We start from the raw sequence: 23,348 nt of genomic DNA, 5'->3' as shown, positions 1-23,348 counted from the left end.
CAAAAAAGTAGTCCATCCCCCCACAAGGTCTGAGGGACAGTGGACCAGCCCCCTGCTGAAAAAGTTTGCTGACCCCTGATCTATTGGGTTACAAAGGCTTGCCATTGCTTTGTGTCCAGCAGAGGGCAGTGCTAGGAAGGCAGCAGTAGTGGATATCTGAAACTCAGTATTTTAAGAGTCTGATGCGCGATTCCTAAACATGAATGTGAAACAAATGATATTGGTTTATATGGAATGTGCTTCCATTAAAAAAAAGTTTCTTAGATGTTGGATAGTATATTCAGTTTTGAATATACTGCCCTTACCAGCCTATCCAGGGAGTTCCTCAACAGCTTTGGGGAGGGAAAATGTGAGACTTAAGTGGCTTGACAAGAATTGGCTACCCAGACTTGCATGAGCAAAAATGCTTTCTGCCGTTGTTGGATGCAACCCATCAGCACATGCTGTCTCTTCTCAGTCCATTTACTTAGCTCCATAGTTCTGATGAAGTTTTAGGCTGACTTTGATTCTAGGACATTTCTCATGATTCTGGGCAAATTATTCCTTGGCGAACACGAGTAGTTATCCCACATCAAAAATAAATAATTGAACTTAAAACTGAATTGAAAATGGCTTGTGGGTGGGAAGGAAATAAACAACTATCTGACTTTAAGAAGACATCTGAAGGCAGCCCTGTTACAGGGGAAGTTATAGGTAGGTAGGCATGTTGGTCTGCCATAGTCAAAACAAAAAAAAAAAAAAAAATCCTTCCAGTAGCACCTTAGAGACCAACTAAGTTTGTTCTTGGTATGAGCTTTCGTGTGCATGCACATTTCTTCAGATATTCTTCAGATGTTTAGAGAAGTTTTTATGTTTGATGTTTTATCACAACATTATTATTATTATTATTATTATTATTATTATTATTATTATTATTATTATGTTGGGAGCTGCCCAGAGTGGCTGGGGAAACCCAGCCTGATGAGCAGGGTATAAATATATTATTATTGTTGTTGTTGTTGTTGTTGTTGTTGTTGTTGTTGTTGTTGTTGTTTCTTTTACAGAGCAGGCAAGTATCTAAGCCGAATTGTAATGGCTGTGAAAGCTAGAGCATCTTTTTAGCTTATAGTGGAGTTCTAAATTCAATTTAGCATTTTAAGAGTGAGCCCCAGAGTACAGCTCATCCTACAACAATATAAAAACTGTGACCCTAAGTACACACATTGAGAAGAGGCAGAATGCACTGGACTACTGGGTACTTCAAACTTTAGTAATTTGAGTGTGCTTATGGATACATTGTGTTCTGTTTCTACCATATGTGCAGACCTATTACAGACAATTGTTTTTTAAATTAAATCTAACCACTATTTGCATAAATAATAATATCTAATTACATTGTCCTTCTGTTACATGAAGCAAGCTGAGTTTGCACCAATGTGTCCAGTTGAAATGAATTTTCCTCTTCTCTGAGGCATTAATAATAACAGTAATAGTATGGTACCAACATTATATATTGCATTTTATGGAATACAAGAGGACCGCTTTAACTGTTTGGTGGCCATCAAAGATTTCATTGGGTTTATGCACACACAAGGCACAATCCCATAGATAGTAATAGAAAGTCATTGTACACATGTGGCTCTGAACCATTCCAATTACTTTATATCCCTTCATTGCTTTATCACAATATAACTGATGCATTTACTGCTAGAAACTTACATCTAAAAAAGCTTAGGAAAAAATTGTGACAAGTATCTGAGAAGTAATCTAGTGTTAATGGTAGCTTTCTATTATTATAATGTGGAGGCTCCAAATTAGTTTGTCTCAAGTTAAATGCTGAAAGAAAATAGAATTTAGATATATAGCTTGTAAGTCTGGTTTAGTCCAGATTTTTGTGAGCGAACTTACTTCCCTAACTCTGCTTTACTTAAGAGGAGTTCTAGATATGCTTCTGACTCACTGTTTATTATTATTATTATTATTATTATTATTATTATTATTATTATTTATTTCTGCTGCTGTTAGGATAGGTGCAGATGTAAAGGAAAAATCAATGCAATTCAGTGGCACTGCATTGATTACTAAATAGTAAATTATGAACTGGGGGTTTGAACAAGTAATTTAAAGGCTCTTTGTCTTAGAGCAGGCAAGCATCTAAGCAAAACGGCAAGTGCTCAGCAAGCTACAGCAGCCTGTTGCAACTTTGCTGCAGGCTTTTCATTGGAAAAAGTCCACTCAGAAGCGTCATGGGGTTAAATTACAGTATTAAGATTAAAACACATTTGCAGAACAATCCTAACCCGCAACCTCCACTGCTGGGATGCGTTTAGGGTATGGGGAGGATTTTCCTTCTGTCTGTCTCTGACCATCAACAATTTGAGTTGTCGACATGCTATGGCTAGTGGTGTTCCCGTTGGTGGTAGTCAGTTTAAGGGCTCAATATTGGGTGGAATGGCAGTGGAGTGAAGTTGGACCAGCCATGAATTTGCTGGATCCTGAATTGGTCCAGCAGCTAGGGAGGGACTTGATCCAGGTCTCTGCTATTGTCACATGAAGCTGGCACAGCATAAATTAGGTGAAACACTCCTTCCCTTTCCTCCCTGGCCAGTGTGAGCAGCAGAGCTTCAGATGTGGTGGCAGCTCTTCTTCTCTGTTCAGCCTGTTGTTCCCTTGCCAGGAATTAAGATTGCTCCTTTAGGTAAGGAGTAAGATCCATTGAACTCAGTAGGCCTTACTTCTGAGTAAACCTACTTAGGATTGTTCTGTTTAGACCAGGCATAGGCAAACTTGGCCCTCCAGATTTTTGGGACTACAACTCCCATCATCCCTAGCGAACAGGATCAGTGGTCAGGGATGATGGGAGTTGTAGTCCCAAAACATCTGGAGGGCCGAGTTTGCCTACGTCTGGTTTAGACCACTATCACTAGAGTTCTGAAAATGTAGTACAGTAAAAGATGAGAAGCAATAGGTTTGATATTTGCCGATAATTTATAGGAAGGAGTTATGGATCTTCTCTGCTATTAATGGGGCTTCCTCCTGCAAAGCTAGTTCAGGTGTTTCCTAGTGATGTGCAGCATCAGAATGGGAAGCTGTCAGAGCATGTAAGATACCACTGATTCCTGGAAAGCTGTAGAGGAGAAATTCAGCTGATTAGGTTGCTGGTAATTATAACATGAAATCTCCTTTCCCCTCCTCCATGGGATTAGATTGAATATGCCTCTTTTCCTAAAAGCTGCTTATTTATTGTGTTAATATATTTTGTGCACATCATATCTGTGAGCATTACAGAAATTAAAATAAACTGCTGTCAACAGTTGGAACATAACAAACCTGCCCCCTGCTGCCTCCCCAGCTTCTGAGGCTCCCTGTGTTCATTATGGACTAAATGGCTTCTGGGGCTTGTCCCATATTTGAAGAGAAAGCTCATAAGTACAACCACTTTGTCTTTGCAGTATATCCTAAATAAGCTTTCATGCAGAAGAGAATGAGGACCTTTTTCAGCTTTGTTTTTGTACCAGTTGGCAGAATGGAAAGAACAGGAGGGAGGGAGCTTTTGTTCTCAGCTGCTTTGAGCATTCCCGTTGAAAGGTAGAATTGACATTAACTGAATTGAATTGAATATTATCAATTTGGCCTCCTTTGTCTGTGAGGGCCTGGAAGGTAGCAGTGACGGTAGTAATGCTTTCCCAATAACATGGACAGCATTGATAAAGGATTCCTAGCTCTGTCTGCAGACGGCAGATTATTGCCCATGTTCAGTGAGTCTTTGAGTCTGTAGGATCATAACTGGAGTCATAAGATATGGAACAATACAATGGCTTGTTTAAAGCAGACTTTGCCAACCTGGTTCTCTTCAGATGTTTTGGTCTGTAACTCCCACCAGGCCTGTCCATCGCCTTGCTGTCTGAGGTTGATGGGAACTACCGGTATAGTCCAAAACATCTTGGGGGCACCAGGTTGGCATAGACTGCTATAGACCTTTCTGTTTCTGGAAGATTTCAGCAAATGATTTAAAAGTTTCTGTGTATAAGGGTGGCTGACAAAATCTCAAATCGGAGCAGTCTTTCTAAAAGCTTAGAAACAAGAAAAAGCCTTTGTTAAATTTCTACTATTCAGGGATCAAGACCTCTGCGTTCCTCATACTTGGATCTATTTTTACACTAAATACCGGTAGATATCCTATAGTGATCCCTGACTCTTGGAGGGTGTAGGGCCCTAAATCAATGTTCTTCGTCTTTTTTCCAGTTGATAATTTTTTTATTCATGGCACAGTTCATTCACTGTTGAAAATTCATTTCCCTGTGTAGATAGTGTTTAAAGCCCTAAACGACTTAGGCCCCAAATAGCTGAAAGACTGCCTCCTTCTCTACAGACCCTCTCAGGTGTTAAGATCAGGAGGGGGGAGGCTAGTAGTTCTGCCACCCTCAGAAATTCAAGGGGCAGTGGCCCGGGAAAGGGCATTATCTGTGGCAACCCCTAAGGTGTGGAATTCCCTCTCCACAGAGATACATCTGGTGACTTCACTATACAGCTTTCAGTGAATGCTGATGACAGGCCAATTCACTCCGGCCTTTGGCACCTGAAATGTGTGTTTCCATCCTATTCTGTGACTATTATTTGTTTTTAACACCGAATTTTAAATTGTTATTACTGTCGTAGGACCTGCTGATGAAGGGTTGGTAATACATTTAGTCATAATAATTCCAGGGTCCTTGTGTGGCAGAGCCCCCTGCTACTCCAATGCTTCCTGTGTCACCCATTGCCTCCCGCCATGCACTGTCACCTGACACACATGTGCCACAACCTTACTGGTGCCACTCCTTGCCATGGCATATAACTATTTCAGTGTGACACATACTGCCAGCAGCTCCCATGTGTGCAGTGCATAGGCAGGCATCAAGCAAGATGAGAGTGAGGGTGTGTTGATTCTACAGTCTGCATCACTGTATATGTGGCCCGGGGAGTAGCAAATGATCTGCCACTTTGCTCCTTCAAATAAGACTTGCATAAGAAAGGGAGTCATTAGCTGGCCCCCTGCTGTGCAGCATCAGTTGGGTTTCTGAAATGTAAAAATTAACAATGTGGTTGAATGGAGACAAGACAATTACCTGTAGGGAAATTACCTCTTCTAAAGCAGCTATGAACATAAGAGCTAACTGATTTTAAAATGCAGCAGCCAGCAAAATGTAGGAAATTATGTTATGTAATTTGAATATGTTTATCTGGTCATTTTTTAGTTTGCTGTTTTTTTTAAAAAAATAAGATTTCCTATTTGTTGCTATTGCCATGTTATTATATGACTTTCATTTTGCATGTCACCCATTTTGAATTCTGATCATCAGAATTCAAAAATCCAGAGTTGGTTAATACCTTTCTTAGGAGCAAGCAAAATGTCACAAAATAGTGGCAAGTTATTGAGTTCTCGAGAATTCTTCAATTAGGCAAGATGTTACTCAGAATAGGGGATTGGAAGAGAAGGAAAAAGAAATAAAGTAAAATAATTGGGCTGGATGTATAGCTATGAGGTTACCTTGATGACTCAGTTGCAAGGTGGAGATAGCAGTTTAATAAGTCTCCCCAAGATGCTACAGGTAGCTGGTTACAAATCTGTGAGATTGGAATAAAGAATCAATAGCTGCTCCACATTTTTTAGAACATAAAACCTGGCTTGTAATAGAGATCTGCTCTATACCTTAAAAGAGACACAGATTCCTGGATATGCAAAAGTAAAGAGAAACTTGAATTTCTGATGTCACTCAATGAATTTCTCAATGTTTCTACAGGACTATGGTGTCAGTAGTAGCCTGTTCCAGAACCCTGCCAAGCTCCATCTGACTATTGGGACGCTGGTACTCCTGAATGAACAGGAAATCCAGAAGGCCCAGGAACTCCTGCAGAGGTGTAAAGAAGACTTTGCTGAGTGAGTAAATTGAAAGCACTTGGGATGCCGTAAACCAGCTGCAGCACTCAAAAAGAAGCACTGGTTCTAGGACCAGGGTAACTTAGAGGGGTGTGTGGGATGTCACAGCTTGTAGCAATCCAGCAAGCCATTATTAGGAGTAAATGAAAAGCCTACACAAAACAATACAAGGACCTAATTTGTTCTTGATATAAACCATTTAGGAGCATCTCTTTGCTTGCAATCTTACTATAACCTAGAATTTCTCTCTCTCTTACAGTAGCTGGTTTTATTTGTACATGAACAAAGATTGATTCCCCCCTCCTGGAAGTGCATGAAAAATGTGATTGCCTTGGCACTTTTTCACGAGCAGAGCCTTTGTCAAATAGCTCCCCCCACCCATTGGTCGTATATCCCTGAGATTAATTTTCTAAACAAGTTGAAGGTAGAGAGTATTGAAGCCACATGAACTGTATTAAAAAAAAAAACTCTAATACAGTAGATCAATGATTCTACAGTGCAGGAGTTTTCATAATCTACTACACAAAACCATATTGTTTGAGCTGTAGAATTAATAGCAAGCTATGAAACTATGAATCCCCCCCCCCCCGATATTTTTTTCACTTCCAATATTTTTGCAAGGACTTTCTAGCAGAATGATTCCTGGCATGCAGGGTGAGACCCAGAGATGAGCTTGCAAATGATGAGCATTTTTTTTTTTTAACCAGGTAAGCACATTGGTGGCAAATGCAAAGTGAGTTATGGCAAGGGCTTGTTTAAATTGTCAGAGAAAAGGCCTTTGTCTGCATTATTCGGGGAGCAGCTAGCTGCATGGATTCTGATACAGTTAAATATTACTAGCACTGTGCTGTATAGTATCTAGAAGTTGCTGCCTGTAAAGCTTGCAATCTACATTAATAATGATAGGATTTAATTTTCCTCTATCTCAGTGAACCCCTGTGATTACCTCATATGAACTGGCCCTTATATGATCATACAACATTCCATTTGATGGGAACATTAATACAGCCTGTGTGGCAAAATAATCTGAATGTCTTCATTATAAGTTTCACAATGAGACATAAATCTGTTGGGGCTTAGGAGGCCTGGAGGCATTGCTCTGTATGATTCAATGTTCTATAATCTATAGTGTAAGATTGTTGTGTGTTGCATCCATTGGGTTGTAGTCGACTAACGTGCTCAGAGCAGATGCATTGAAATTAATGGAACTAAGTTAGGTTTATATGATTCTAGAAACAGCAGAAACAAGGGCAAAGGTCAATAGTGATGAACAATCCATTCTGTCTTCTAGGGAAGAAAGGGTAGGTATTCTGGGGAATTTGCTAGGGACAGTATATAGTTGTGAATTCTGCCAATGATCATTTTATTTTGTATGATTTTCTGTTCAAAAAAGCGTTCTAAAGCAGCATACAAAGGCTTAAAACAAAATAATGAAAATTAAAAATTAAATATGCATCAAACTACTGAAATAACAGCCGGACTAAAATATATAAATTTAATAGAAGTAATCCATAAATCTCCATTAAAAAGTGGGGGAGAAACTGTGTTGGTGAATTGCTGTAGCCTAGTGCAGCTGAACAAGTGAATTATGCAGTTGCCAAATCTTAAACATGAACTGTGTTTGGTGTTTCCCCCCTCTTTCAAACAGCTCAATTGCTGGAGGCAAACCACTAACTGTAGAAGTAGCAGGTGTAGAGTACATGAATGATGATCCAGCCATGATGGATGTTCTCTATGCAAAAGTTCGTATGAAGGATGGCTCTAACAAGTAAGTTTCCCCCTGCTTTTTTTAATTTAAAAAAATCATTTTAATTCCATAAAGAGATTATATATGAATTTGCAAAAGTAATATAATAACTCTTGAGAAGGCTCTCAACCTCTGAGTTTGATTATTTCTGCCTGAAAATATACCACAAGATATCCAGGAGATAAGGTTATTGCAACCTCTTTGTAGGTAAAGAAGGGTCTGTAATGAGTTTGCCCTTGGGTTGATAACAAGTAGTATTACTGAGAGAGATAATTATGGAGTATCCACCTGTGCAGTTTCTGCTTAATGTTGGTACTTCTGAAAACTAGAAACTGTTTCCACTCTTGTTAGTTCTAATTTAAATACGTGGTTGAAATTCTTACTACTGCTAGCTGGTGGCTGCGTTCACACATATGTGGGTGACCCTGAAAGTGCCCAAACAAAGTATCAGGCTTGTACACTCCCCCCTCCCATCTTCTCTTTCCATGCAGTCAGGAGCAAGACGACTTCAGCAGAGTTTTGTTTCACTTTTAAAGCATTAGGTTTGAACCACAGATTCTGATTTAAAACAAACCTTGGTTCATTTAAAAACCCACTTTCATAACCCATGGTTTGGAGTTTGCTTGCTATGTGGCTAGCCATAGTTTTTTTAAAAAAAAACTAGGATCTCTTATGCACATGTTGGTGCTGAGCCAGAATTCTTTAAAAGTGAAACTAAATGCTGCTGAAGTTCTGGCCCCATGGAAGCAGAGAGGGAAAGGGGGAGCATGCAAGCTGAAGACTTTGCTTGGACCCGTTCACACTTGTCTAGATGGCTAAACTGCGAGAATGTGGCCCCTGTCTTTGCAACTGACTGCTAAGTCACATTGTTATCACAATTTGTAATGCTCTTCACTTTGCCTACTTGCAAAGTATGAATGTTCATTTATTTTGTATTCAGTGTTGTCACTACCTTCCCTAAGAAACCAAAGTTTAAATATAGACCAGGCCATTCCTTTTGTTTTGTTTTCAAATGTATATTGAATGTTTCAATTTATTTATTTCTTCCCTTTGAAATGTATCTGTGGTTTCCTGAAAAGAAGCACCAGAGTAAATAGTTACAGCAAAATTAAATAAACAAGATTTTAATGTAACATTTCAAATTAATCTTCAGCTTTTGTTAAAATAAGGACTACCATGTTTTTATTTGCTTTAGCTTTCTCCCTTACAAGGAATCTGATCAGTAGAATCAATGGTAGAGACAGATCCTAATTACTTTGGGATTGTACAGTTTCAAAGACCAAGTGTCCATTGCTTCATAGCTCTCTCACTACCCATTAACTGGATTCTGTGCTACCAGGACGTACATACTTGGGTTGATATGAAAGCTAAGGCGCTTTGATTTAATAGATATACTCAGTAGATTCCATGAGTTTAGTAACTAATAGTAACATACAGTATTAGTTACTATGATACCTTAAGAAAAGTAACCGACTCTTTCAACACTTAGGATTATAAAATAAGCTCTTTATCCATCCTTTATATGGCAATGTGAGAAGCGAATATCCTTTCTGATTTTTGTTTGCTTCTGAATAGTTGATTTCCCAAAGCATAAGAGTTCCCATTTCCCTCCTTTGCCTTGGTGATGTTGGAGACTGTGTTTAGACTGTGTGTGGGGTGGGGTGGGGGAGACAGTGAAATAAGGTTATGCTCTGATGGTTCCCATGTAGCAAAGACTTTGTAATTCATTTTAATTTGTCTCATTTCTTTGATTAATTTTATAACATAATAAAGCACAATTTTCACTTGAGCTATTTTGTTAATTTGTTTTAGTATCATCTGTAATGATACTTCTTTCATTTGTCATCGCTAATTTTAAAAGTCACTGATGTATCACCAGAAATAAAATGATGAGGGGCAAAACATAAGATTCAATCAGTAAGACTAGAAATTGGCCAGTAACTGCTTCAAAGGGACAGCTCAAAGCTAGCAGGCTGTAGCGTTAGCTCATCAAGGATTGTCAAGCAAATGGTGACCAGAGAGGGAGAGAGAATAACCTTATTACTGTTCCATCTCTGAGTAAGACCTAAAGGGCCAAGGTGGCAACTTATAGCTGGAAAGGGATGAGCTATCTGGCAAATTATGTTGCTAATGGACTTTGTGACAAGATTGTATAAGATTTCCCATTTGTGTGATGATCTCCCATTTTAATGAGCAGGAATGTTTGGTTTTAATGAATGTTCTCTGTCCATGGTGCTGTGAATCTTGCTCAGTGCTTTGAAGGAAGAAAACATACAGAAGAGCTACGGGGCTTTAGAAATGTGTTCATCCTCTAGTGCACACATTTAGCTTGCAGTTAGCACAAATACGAATCATCACACTCTTGTGTGGGGAGATTACTTGTATGTTCTAGCAGTGACAAGTTTCTGTACACTTAACGGACTTCCTAAGAAACGTTCAGTTGTAATCAGAACTGGAATTAAACTGATGCCTTTAAGGTGATGTAGAACCAGTGCTTTTCTTTTGGGGGAAAAAGTGGGGGAACTCACCACTAAGTTTGTTTGTTTGGTTGTTTATTGTGGGCCTAGTCACAGTGCCACCACCCCCCACGGGCATTGGCTAAATGTAAGATGTAATTAATAAACTCAAGCTGACAATGATCTGGATTAGAAATGGCCACAACTTTATTGCTTACAGATATAGGCATTGGGTATATATCTGTTCCAGTCCCCCTGCCCAATATATATATATTTCCACTTATAGAAGCAACATAGTTCATTATGATTGATGTCATCAGAGATAGCTAAAATCTCACGGCAACTCTATACAGTTCTAGCTGCTTTGGTCAACTGCTCATTTTTGGGAAGGTGCCCTAAGCTGGGAGCATTGCTTTGCCTCTTTTCTATCACTTTCTGTCCTTCCACTTTTCCGGTGGAGAACCATTATCTCAAGCCAGAGCTGAAATGGTGAGGAGAGCTGCTGTATATGGTGACCTCATGTTTTCCTTCTGTCTTAATTCCATCACTCTGTGCTTTAAACAGCGTAAGGCAGAATAATTCACTCATAAGAACCAGCCTTGGAAAGCATCCCCAGATAAACCATGCAGCAGAGCTGTACTGCAGTAGATTTAACCAAATGGGTTCAATTATGCTTGGCAGTGAATAAACAAAAAACGATGCATCTGACTTGTCTCTAAATACATCTTAACACTTGACTGTAAATGTTTCGAGTTATTCTGGCAATGCTCAGAAAACAAACATGTCCAAATAAAGCTCCACCCTGTGGCTGTGTGCTGCAGGTTATTGCCAAAATGAATGTGACATGCACACCCAGATAAAGCAATCCTGTATGATGACCTGCCTGTGCACCACATTGTCCTAGAAATGTCTGCATTGTAGGGTAGGGGAAGGTGTTGTATTGCTAGGGTTAAGCAAGGTATCGACAGTTTCCAGCTACATTGTTTTATCACCTCTGTCACTGGAGACGATTAGTGACAGGTACCAGCATGACTTGAAGCAGTGCTTGTGATTCAGAGGCCGTTTCTTTATCTCAGACAAGCATCCTTGGCCAAGTTTCTGATTTCCACACTACAAAGTTGTACATGGAACAAGATAAATTGTTTTTAGCATGATATCAAGCCATCTTCAGGTGGGGTCAGTATATTTTTAGTCTTAAGAACATAGTTTTGTCATCTCATCCAATGATTGATCCCTTATCTAGGCTTGCCTTGTATTCTAAGCCCAGTGACAAATGTGACTGAAACATTTTGTTCTGTACTTCAGACCCGCCAATTCCAACTTTCACCACTGATATCTCCCTACCTTGAAGAAATGGCAGGCTGCAAATGCAACATCTGTTGTTTTAGTATCAACAATTTTATGTATTTTTCCTCGCAGGGTTATGAACATACAATTATGTATCCCATTACAGTCATGAAAAAATTGTGGTTTTCCTTACTTCCTTTCCCTTTCCATAGGCTCCAGCTCATAGCAGATAGACTGACAGATCGGTTTGTGACCTCTGGACTAATGATGAAAGAGTGGGATCGGGTGAAACTCCATGCCACAGTCATGAACACAATCTTCCGGAAAGATCCTAGTGGTGAGCATTTGTTAAGGTCTCCTTGAGGAAATATAGCTACCACTTTGATCTCTGAGATTGCTATATGGTTCCTGTGTTTGGTGTTGCTCATTTGTTATTGCTTTGTGACCTTTAGGCAGAAGATAATTGGTTCATGACCCTCAAAAGGAGTTGGGTTCCTTCATTTAGGTTACACAGTACAGAGCAGAGAAGAAATCTTTTGCTAAAACATTAAACACACTGTTTATGTCTGGCAGAAATTGGTTCTGTCTTCCCCTTATGTCTGAAGAAAGTTAGGATATTGTATTGCTTTTTAGACAAGACTGTTACTGTCTTCATTCATATTTCCTATATCTAAAAAATGGGTTTGGTTAATGCTATGTACTTCCAGGCTCCTGTTTTGTTTTGTTTTAGTGAGAATGACTATATCAGTAAATAGAATAGTAACTGAGTAACTATTTAACTGAACCCCGAACATGCCTTGCGCTAATTCTAACAAACAGTACTGCTTACAGCAAACTGCTGTATGACAAGGACATTTCCTTAAGTCATTCTGTGCATTGCATATTTTAAGGCCATAAGAACTACCATGCTAAGTTCATCCAACTAACTGTATATCAAGATTTCGTCTTTGATTTTGGCTGATGGAACAAATAGGACACTTAATAGATGTGTTTGTGTGATGTTTGCATCAGAAAATTCAGACTTTTTATCAAAGAATCCATACAATCTCAAATCCGGTGCCTGGGATGCAAATTAAAATTATAAAAATTCTTAGTCCACCACTGTTTTTACTATCCTTCCTGAAAGCAGTTCTCACAGGTGAACAGGTAGCTTGCTGCTTACAACCCTGAATTATGAACTACTGCTCATGTTTATTTTTAACAAATAGACGACTTCCAAAAGTTGTATTTTCAGATAGCTAGTTCGCACAACATAGTAAGCCAAACTATGGCTTAGTGAGATCGTACTGAAGTTTTTTATTGATTGTAGCTTGTGGTTAGTGAGGAGAGAACCACTGTTTCTGGTTTTGATGATATGCTAAGCCAAACCGTGGCTTAGCTAAGTGCAATGCAACAGTTTGTTCCTTGCTATCATAAGGGCTAGAATTTTGAGGGTTTTTTTAATGAAACGTGAACATCTCAGAAATCATATTGGTGGTTATATGCTTGTGCGGAGAATATGCAGATTGCAGAGTAACAGAACCCTAGCTAAGGAGTAATTCATCTTCTTGAGTTTGTTCTCAGATACTGGCATTGAGAGATTAGAGACACCTTGTGAACAAGGATGCATTGCCCAAGTGACTGCTTTTCCTCATTGGTTTTAAATATATACTATGCAGAGTGATCAGATATTTGATGCTGGACTTGGTAATTCAAGAGATGAGAGAATGCTTTATTGCTGAAATGTGCTTTGACAGAGCACTGAGTATTACACTCTAGTTTCCCCTTGGATGATTCTATTACACTGAGCTGTCAGCCCTGCATAATCCTTGCAACAATATTGATGACTGTAGGAGTTTTGACATGATACTTTGGGAAATAATTTGCAGGTTTTCTTTCTTGTATAAAAGGTGAGTGCAGAGTTGTATTCCATGTGTGAAAAAACCCTTTTAGGATGAGTTGTAATTTGATATATTTATTTTGCAGCTGAAGAGCCAAGTAATAGATCTGCAGGCAAATTTTTCAAGGAAAGGGAGTCATTTGATGGACGAAATATATTGAAGGTCAGTGTGAAGTAGGCTTGTTTAGCTTATGTTAAATGACATTCCAAGTGAAATAAAAAATAAATTGCAAACTTGCATCTGTATATTGTATCTATGATATCCTAATTGTATGTACTATGTATGTACTGTATGTACTTAAAAAGAATGTATGTACTACCACCTAGCAGTTCGAAAGCATGTCAGAGTGCAAGTAGATAAATAGGTTCTGCTCCGTCGGGAAGGTAAACAGCGTTTCCGTGTGCTGCTCTGGTTCGCCAGAAGCGGCTTAATCATGCTGGCCACATGACCCAGAAGCTGTACGCCAGCTCCCTTAGCCAATAAAGCAAGATGAGTGCCACAACCCCAGAGACATTCGCGACTGGACCTAATGGTCAGGGTTACCTTTACCTTTTTACTAAAAAGAAAGGAATTCAAACTGAAATACTATTGGCATGTCTAACATGTGCAAAATGTATAAATGACACTGACATATGGATGCACATTGACTGGACTCAGTGAGATCATAATATAGCTATTAGAACTTGCCTGTAGAGGTGGCAACCATTTTAGGCGCAGCCAGTTGACATGTGATTGCCAATGCATGGGTCCTTTCGGTCCCAGAAGAAGGTGGAATGGAGGCGGAATGGGGTGGGGCACACATATATAGATATTGAAACTGTTGTCCAAAGCAGGTAGCCATAGTTTACCAGTGGGAACAAAATGGGAAACTGTTTAGTTAGACATGCCTGCATTTCATTCAAGCATGCAATGAGAAAGATGGCAAAGATGGTATGTCAAACCCAGATAATATTATCCAAGCATAGTTAATTTGGGGTGTGTGTGTGTGTGTGTGTGTCAGAAAGACAAAGACAGACAATAATAAATATTTAATTGCAACACAGCAGAAAAGAACATAAGCGGTTATTAGGTCTACCTTAAGCTACTTTTGAGTCCTTCATTCCTTGAATGTTTCCCAAATACTTAGATTTTTAAAATAAGAATAGATTCAAGTAGTTTATTCATCTCCCACCTGTCTCATCTTCCTGTTTGGCAACAAGTTAAAGATTGTATCATTTGCACTTCTGTGTCTTGACTTGGCATGCTGATGTGTGGAGTTTCTAAGTGGAAAAATACATTAAATTTGATCACGCATGTCTATTATTCATACCACAGCTCTGTGAAATGTGAGACAGACCAGTTGTTTTTATGAAGCATTAATTGTGGGGGGTTTAAATTTTTTTTTTTTTTACTGTTCCAGCCAATATAACCATTGGCTGTTTGATGCATGAAAGAATGCTGCTAATTTTCCCCAAGCACGCCTTCTTTTAAGAAACACCATCTTTCTCCAGCACCCCCACATTCTTTTGCCACTCATTTGGCATCTCCCTCCTTGTTGCCAACTGCCCAGAGGAACACCCACTGGCACTAATTAAGTATGACTCATAACTGGCAGTAGAGCCCTGACAGCCTGACCATTGATCAGTGATGCATTCTTTTGAATTTTGCTCTGATAGGCACTCTTGCCCTTGCCATTTTATATTAGTTACATTCTTCTGCTTGCAAAGTAGTTTCCTTAGGTTTAGAGACAGAAGCCCAAACGTCAGATTGGTTACGAATGCAGCTGCAGCGACTGTCGCAGCATACCAGCTACATCCTGCCATCCAAATGCAATGTGCTTTACAAACTCACCCATTCTCCCTTAGTTCTTAAATTGTAGTTTTCATTTTTTTTTTTTACTTCCAGTCCAGATTATGTATTGTTGACTCGTTATTAGCTTTGTGGATGCTTATGCAACCAGCTCAGTGATTAGGGTTAATTCTCCCAGTCGGATAACTTTCAGATCGGTTTGATAACTGAAAATGAGAGCATGCCAGGTAAGAGCAAGCCCCTTTTTATAGAGCATAACCCAAAGAGGTCGAGCAGTAGTATAAAGAAATCTCATTTGGAAGTAGTAATTAAAGTATATTTGCAAACTCCAAGTGGGAACAGCCAAAAGAAAGTGCACAGCTCAGGCACAAGCTGATGAACTTCCTGCAGCAAGTTAGACACAGGCCTATTTTTTTAAACACTTTTTTGTTTTTGTTCTGCTGTGATACTGGACTGGCACCGTATCAGCCACCGATGATAATATGGAGAATCAGTGCACCTCCAGTGGCATTCTCTTCCAAAATATGCCACTGCATTTAGCCTTTCCAATAACCTTTTCTGTTATAAATGTAGATTTTTTTTTTGATTTTGCAGTCATTACATACCAGTGCAGATCTTTGAGATCTATTAACTCACCTTGCATTAATTTCATCCACATCAGCACATCTGCCAGTGTCTTTCAACAATTATTTAATGCTTCACAATAAGCAATATGCACATTAAAAACAAACCTTAGGCTTCTGTGCATCCAGACATTTTCCAGCAACAGCCCTGTTAGACAAACAGAAGAGCCATTACAGCACAATCCTATGCATATTTACTCAGAATTAATCCCACTGGATCAGAGCAATCTTGACACTGGCTGGGCAGCCGAGAGGCATGAATGAATGGGGAGACCACTGCTGCATCCACAGCCTTGCTACTCAACATTGCCTGGGGCAGATAAAACCCTATTCCATGCTGATGTGGAACTGATATGGAGACTGTTCCTGGATCAGGCCCCATACCATCAAGTGACTGCAGTGGGGTTAGTTTGGGATTTAGTGAATCTAGGGCCAGTGCAACCTCCCCCCCAGCATGCCCCATTTGGGGGCTTTCTGCAAGTTCCTGCTAGTGATACTTCCACCCCAACCTACACTTTCAGTGGGCAGAACAAGGAGCTCCAGGCTGGAGGAGTGATGCTAGCAGAGCTCTGAGGAGAGGCTGTGACAGATTGGGGAGTTGGATTGCAGCCTTAAGTGTATTATGCCAAGTATGTTTAGGATTACTGCCACACTTTGATCAGTCATTTTGCTCTTGTTAATGTACTAGGTAGGGCAGGGTTTCTCAAACTTGGGTCTCAAACTGTTTTTGGACTACAGTTCCCATCATCCCTGACCATTGGTCCTGCTAGCTAGGGATGATGTGAGGTGTAGTCCAACAACAGCTGGAGACCCAAGTTTGGAAAACCCTGTACTAGGGGCTTCCACCCCTGCTGGCTTAACTCACCAACCTCATTTACCCCCCACCTCACCAAAGCCCCATCACCAAAACAACCTCCTCCCGTCACTCCTTGCCAAAGCCATCCCCTCTTACAGTTTGCCAAACCCCACCCCCACCCCCATTAGATCAGGCTCAATCTTTATCTCCCCTACCCCTAGTGGGCCGAAGTGATTTATTTGAAGCTATGGTGGGACATCAAAATGAACTGAGGTTTGAAGGGAGAAGTTTACAGGGGGTGGGTGCTGGATAAGCTGATAGGCAGGTAGGTGCATGCCACCCCCTGTGGAGGTTTGAATGAGAAACATGGGGGGGCATTTGAAAACATTGAGTAGCCGAACCTCCCACCCCCTCTTAGATTTTGTCAAATCTCCCCCTCACACTATTTACAATATTCATTCCGGTTTGTTTGGGACTTAAGTATTGGCCATTACCTTTAAATTCCTAAACACCTGAGGACCAGGATATCAAATGCACTGGCTCCTCCTACCTTATGAGTCTGCCTGTTCTGTGAGGTCATTTGGAGAAGCCTGTTTGTGTATCCCACTGATATCTGAGAGTGGGCTGGTGGGAATGTTCAATAGAGCCTTCTCTCCTATTGTGTCTAGGCTTTGGATTACTCTGCCTGGCAGATTTATTTATTATTTTGTTCCAGCAGGCCGGTATTCAGTTTGTTTCTCCTTTTTTGGCCTTCTCTTTTGCATGTATTTGATTTGTATTTTCTGCTATCCCCCCTTTTTAGGTGAGTTTTTTAAAAGTGATTTGTGGTGTGTGTGTATATTTACCATGCTGTGAGTTACCCTGAGTGCCTCATATTAAGGCAGGAAGGCAGAATATAAATGCATTGAGAATAATTACTCCTACTACTACTGACGAGGCCAGAAGTTAGGCATTAGGATGCAACAGTAGGGGCTCAAGAGGTAAGTCTGTAAGAAGCCAGAATACATGAGGCTGGGAGAATTTTGAGATTAAAGTCTGCTGGTACCTTCCTGTAGACAACACCATACTGACTGTAATAATTATATAGTAGAAAGTAATCTGATAGAAAGGGTTCAGCAGGTGCCACATGTTTTCAAATGGATGAGAACATAAAATAACCTTTTGGCTGCTTTTAACTCTGCTACCAAATGCCAACTTAAACAGAAATGTTTTCTTGCTTCCAACAATGTTTAAACTTTGGAAAATTTGGGGCAGGGTTGTGGATTCTATGTTTGGACAGCTGCTGATAGTGCTTTTCTATGTGCCATTGTCACCAAAACAACCCAGGATTGTGATCCTGAAGAGGGCACTCCTAGCTGATCTTAGAAATCATGAAGAAACATGTGAGAGGAAGGCTTTAAGGAAGGGTTTCCCAAACTTGGGTCTCTAGCTGTTTTTGAACTACAATTCCCATCATCCCTGATGCTGCTAGCTAGGAATGATGGGAGTTGTAGTCCAAAAACAACTGGAGACCCCAGTTTGGGAAACTGCTAAGCCATTACTGACTGTATGTTCTGAAAGAAGATATATGCAAAGTCAAGTATAATGGGATCCCAGTGACACATAGTCCCTTTTTTTTAAAGCAGGAGTAGTCAACATATTCCAGATGTTGGACTCCCAATTTCCATAATTTCTCACAATTGTCTGTTTAGGCTAAGGCTGATGGGAGCTGTAGACTGATAAAATATGGGGGCTATTGCAGTGTATATCGCCAGGTTTGCAGATTTCTGGAGGCTTTAACTGACAGTGCTCGGCAATAATCTGTCCCTTCATAGGATTCCTGCATACACTTAACTCTTGTTTATTTTAAGGATAAAAAGTCTAAGTGGTGAACAAGAGTGCATAAAAATGCATAAGATAAAATCCATTATAAAACAAAAACTACAAAGCATAGTTGGAATGTAGGAAGGTACCTTATATTGAGTTAGATCATTGATCCATCTAACACAGTACAATTTTCCAACGTAATCTGTTCTGGAAGACTGTTCAACTTCCAAAATGTACAAAAACTGAAGCATTTACTTACAGAAAACTCAAAACGGAAGCCGCGTGGCATGTTCGACTTCCGAAAAGCATTTGAAAACTGAAGCAGTTACTTCTGGGTTTTTGGCATTTGAAAACCAAAACGTTCAGCTTCCGAGATGTTTGAAAAATGAGGTACCACTGTATTGTCTATACTTTCAGGGTTTCAGACGTTCCCAGCCCTACCTGCCAGAGAATGAGGTGGGACCTTCTGCATGCACAGCAATGCTCTGCCACTGAGCTATAAGCCCCTTTTCCATAATAAAAAGGCCTTCATCATAGATCATATCAAGTGAAAAGCAATGCTGGAGAAGGCCTGAGTAAAAAGGACAGAGTTGTAGGCTTGTCCAATCATCAAGGAGACAGAGTTCCTTAAAACTGGTACAATCATGCTGAAGGCTCTGTTGCCAGTTGAATGCATGACACAGCGAGCAAGGCCTCATCATGCATTTCCTTAACAATTCTTTGCACTGCACTGGCCCACTCAGGTTTCCCTTTCATCCTATGGCCTAAACCTCACACTTACTTCACTTCCAATCCACTAGAATGTTCAGGCCTTGAGGTACTCTGCGCCTGTTATGAAACAAAAATCATTTGGTGTCTTTGCATCTCTGTGTGTTTGGGAAAAGTAAGGGAGATTTAGCAAAAGATAACAAAGTGATAATGGGGTATGATCTGTGAGTACGCTTGTCTATGGTTTGTAATCCTCATGTCGGTAAATAGATATAACTTAGATGCAGGACACAGATTTTTAGTATGACACTTATCTTTGTAATGTCGTATATTTAAAGTGAAATAGAGGGGAAACTGTCTGGATATTTTTTTAAAAAAAAATAGCCTAGAGTAACAGCTGCCTACATAATGCTGAGTAGAGTTAATTACATCCTGATAGAGAAGGGTTTTATGGCATTCCACAACAGCAATTATTGAGAAACTGACAGAGCTTGACTTTCCTAATAATGACCCTCCCAGGCTACAGCCCCATCTCCACTAGTGCTGAACACTGAAAATCAGTTTGGTTATTTTATTTAATTACAATACGAGAAAGAAGTGCTAAGGCATTGTTGAGTTTGTACAGGGCATATTGAGGGGGCTCTGGTTGCACTCTGCGTGACTTGGATAAACCCATGATCATATTCTTATAAAAGCTAGCTCCTGGATTCTCTTGTTTTGTCACACAAAATGAGAGACTAGTCTATAAAGCTGAGGGTGGGGATGTGCATATAGGTATGGACTTAGTTCTTAAAGGCTTCCATAGTCCTATTGAGTAAAGTAAGATAAGATGCAAACTGGGATTGGATTGCAGGGGACTAGAAAAATCTACCTGTGCTCTGGACATGGGGCTCATGAGTGTATCCTGGTGCAGCTCATTGGCTGTGAGTCAGTAGCTTCCTGTAACAAAGAAATGAATTGAAAGATGGTGTGTCAGTAGGGATGGGAGTGGAACATGTCTTGTATTGCAGCTACTTGGGTCACTTGGTGCAGGAGTGGGTTCAGCTCTCATCCCAGCAGTGTTTCCACATGCATCTTTTTATTTTAAAATGAGTAGCTGCTGTCTGGTCTTATAGTACTGTACTTGGGTACACTGTTCTGGTGGGGACAAAGCCTAATTCTTTCTTCTGAAATTAGGAGATCCAGTCTCCACTGAAAATTTTGCATGCTAAATGTACACCAGTTGGAGATACTTTTTTAGTCAAGCTGTTTATAAAGTTTCTAAATAAATAATATTCTACTCACACCTGTGAGTCCCTGTAATATATGTGCTCTCCTTCTACCCTTCATAATGAGAGGTATTTCACAAGTAAATTAATAAAAGTAAGGTGACTAGAACACACTACTGGCAGGCTTCGTAAACACCAGAAGATAAAACTAAGAAGTTGATGAAAGAAAACAAATATATGTTTTGTAGCATTTTTGAATAGAATATTCGGTTAAGAGTGGTTTTTTAATATTGGAGTGTCTAGGTACAAAAATTGAAAGGAGAATTGGAAACACATAATGCCACTTTGCACACTGCAGAACATTGCATCTATTTCTGATCCCTGCATTATTAAAGGATTCTGATATACTAGAGAAAATTCAGGAACACACAATTAGAATGATGCTGTGGTAGGAGACCGCAGGGCTAAAGAGAGATTCAAAATCAACTTTTGCATTGTCTGGAGAAAGGAAGATTAAAGGGGCTGGATGACTGTATAAATACATTAATAGAAATCTAATATTTGAGGGGGAAAGGCTTTTTGACATCCTCTGAATATGGGCAATCCTTAAGCTAGTGATCTAAGAGAGAATATGAGAACATTCAGAAGAGAGACTGGGGGAAAAATATTTTGTTGGAGTAACTCAAATACAGAGGGGAGAAGGGAGCCCACTGGAGAAACAATTTTAGGAAGAAGTGAATAAGACTTAGTGGAAATGTAATATAGCGAATTCGTTATATTTTTGTATCTTTCCCATATCTACTGGAATGCTGGCAGAGCTATTTAATTTGCTCTCCTATGACAATTAACTGGAGGCCAGATTTTTTTAAAAGATACAGAGAATGTGACCTTTCTTCAACTAGAGTTGTAGATGCTCAGAAATCCCTAAAATCAAATTTTAGTTTCCCTCATACTCCCTTCCATGGGCATTCCTTTCAATCTTAGGTTCTCTTCAATCAGTATATCAGCAATTAGCTCTGCCTCTTTTCTAGTAGGTGAGTTAAAAGTCCTACACTTGACCCAATGCATTGTGTATCTTACGAGACAGAAACTTTATGGGAGAAAGTATGTGGTTGATCTTGGAAATTCTTTATCTCCTTTATGTTTTCAGAGTATGTATGCCATTCCAAACACAGCTACAAGGCGATAAGTATCGTTGAGCACAGTCTCACACGTATACAGTCAAATTTAAAAGTACATCCATCCATTGAGAGAGCTATCCATTTATTACAGCTCCTGCTTCCTGTTCTTTAACCAGTGCCTGATCTGTAAGAGGACCTGTCCTCTTATCCCATGACTGCCCACTAAATCTATGCTCTCCCTTAAAACAAAGCACTCCAGTTTGCACTCCACAATATACTGGGAGTCGGGTATTGTTGTCATCTGTAAGTACTAACTTACTTTATTATTCTCTGCTACTGACCTTGAGTAACCTTTCCAAAAAGCATGGGAAAGGTGCCCAGAGGCAAGCATATGTATAGAAAGAGATATTCCAGTCTCAATCTTTAGATTTATTGTAAGAGTAATTCAGATGTTTTTGCCTGAGAACAGACTCTTGGGGGACCAATTGTGGCACATTAGCATGTATGAATCTTTTGTATCTCCCTAAGGAGGAAATAGATATTGATCTGAAGACAAATGTCTAGATTCCTTACACTCTTGTGAACATCTCAGTGTTCAATCCTTCCCTCAGCAAAACACAAACGGAGTGATGGGGCACACAAATTGGTTGCCAAAGAATGTGATAGTTCTGCTTAAGGTAGTAGAAAGAGGTCACATAACAGCAAGATACTGCTCCACAGGAAGTAGCACTGGTACCAAGACAACAGGGTCTGCTGAAGGTGTGAATGGAGTATTGTGACATGCCCAAGTTTTGCAATATGGAGAGACATAGCGGAATGCTTGCTTCTGTTTCAAGTAGTCTTTGTTTAGCTGCCAGGCTACTTGGGAAGCAACCAATAAGGCCCATTTTGCAGCCTAGCTACTTCTAAAGCCATCAATACCTCATTAACACATTAGACTCTCAGAGGCCTACATGGCTTCATTCAAAGTGCATTAAAGTTAATGGAGCATCACTAAAATGTGCCGGATAGCTCTGTGCAGATGTATCTTTAATTCATTATTTTTCACCAGGTGCCATTACTGCTTGCTTAACTCTCTTGTAACACTGATTAAAGGAGAGGGAACTCTGTATGTGCTTGTCTCTGTGTGCAGCTAGTTACCCAAGAGTATGATCTGTTACTAATTTGAGTGTGGTCCTGTGGGTGGGCTAGTAGTTTGTTAGCAGTGGGTATTGAAAATAATGGAGCATCAAATGCAGCAAATGTGGATATTTCCAGGTATTGTAATTAGGTCTTGTACCAAGAGTGACTCTGTTGCATGATCATTTAAGTATAACAGGCCTTTGGCTAATTAAACAATCTATGGCCTTTTAAACTGTTTTAGGGGGGTATTGTTTTTGTTTGTTAATGTGGTATGTATTTTTGTGTTTCTATATTGTAAACCGCTCTGTGATGCCTGGATGAAGGGAAGAACAGCGGTCTCCCTCAGGAGGTGATGGACTCCCCTTCCTTGGAGATTTTCAAGCAGAGGTTGGATGGCCATCTGGCCTGGATGCTTTAGTTGAAATTCCTGCATTGCAGAGGGTTGGACTAGATGACCCTTGGGATCCCTTCCAACTCTACAATTCTACAATTCTATGAATTGCCTTCATAATTCAAACACTATCTAATTTTGTTTTCAAATCTTCGGGTTTTTTTAACCCTAGCATGAGACTATTTAATAAGCTTCATTATATTAAAGTTCTTGTGGAAACAGTTAATCAAAATGAGAACTGAACAAAAAGAATATTGAGCTTGCTGATAAAACAGAGGCTTCTATAAATTGCTTGACATGTTAGTTTTGCAGAATAAGCCACAATGTTTGGGGAGCTTTGAAGGTGTTTTTATGGAATACTAAGGTGGCGCTGTGGTCTAAACCACTGAGCCTAGGGCTTGCCGATAGGAAGGTTGGCGGTTCGAATCCCCGTGACAGGGTGAGCTCCCGTTGCTCGGTCCCTGCTCCTGCCAACCTAGCAGTTTGAAAGCATGTCAAAGCGCAAGTACTGTGGTG

The 23,348-nt window shown here is 39.9% G+C and overlaps 1 protein-coding gene across 1 annotated transcript in view; it reads left to right on the top strand.

Annotated features, from left to right (window-relative positions):
• The window catches only part of ASCC1 (activating signal cointegrator 1 complex subunit 1), a 47,496-nt gene that overhangs the window by 13,784 nt on the left and 10,364 nt on the right, over positions 1-23,348 (top strand). Inside the window, exons 6-9 of the mRNA XM_033149108.1 lie at positions 5,763-5,899; positions 7,548-7,667; positions 11,602-11,726; positions 13,355-13,431. Of these exons, the coding sequence (XP_033004999.1) occupies positions 5,763-5,899; positions 7,548-7,667; positions 11,602-11,726; positions 13,355-13,431 (459 nt within the window). The remainder of the gene's footprint in view (positions 1-5,762; positions 5,900-7,547; positions 7,668-11,601; positions 11,727-13,354; positions 13,432-23,348) is intronic.

The sequence above is a fragment of the Lacerta agilis genome, chromosome 5 (assembly GCF_009819535.1).
Source record: "Lacerta agilis isolate rLacAgi1 chromosome 5, rLacAgi1.pri, whole genome shotgun sequence".
In the NCBI taxonomy this organism is placed as follows: domain Eukaryota; kingdom Metazoa; phylum Chordata; class Lepidosauria; order Squamata; family Lacertidae; genus Lacerta; species Lacerta agilis.
This window is presented reverse-complemented; position numbering and strand designations above follow the sequence as displayed.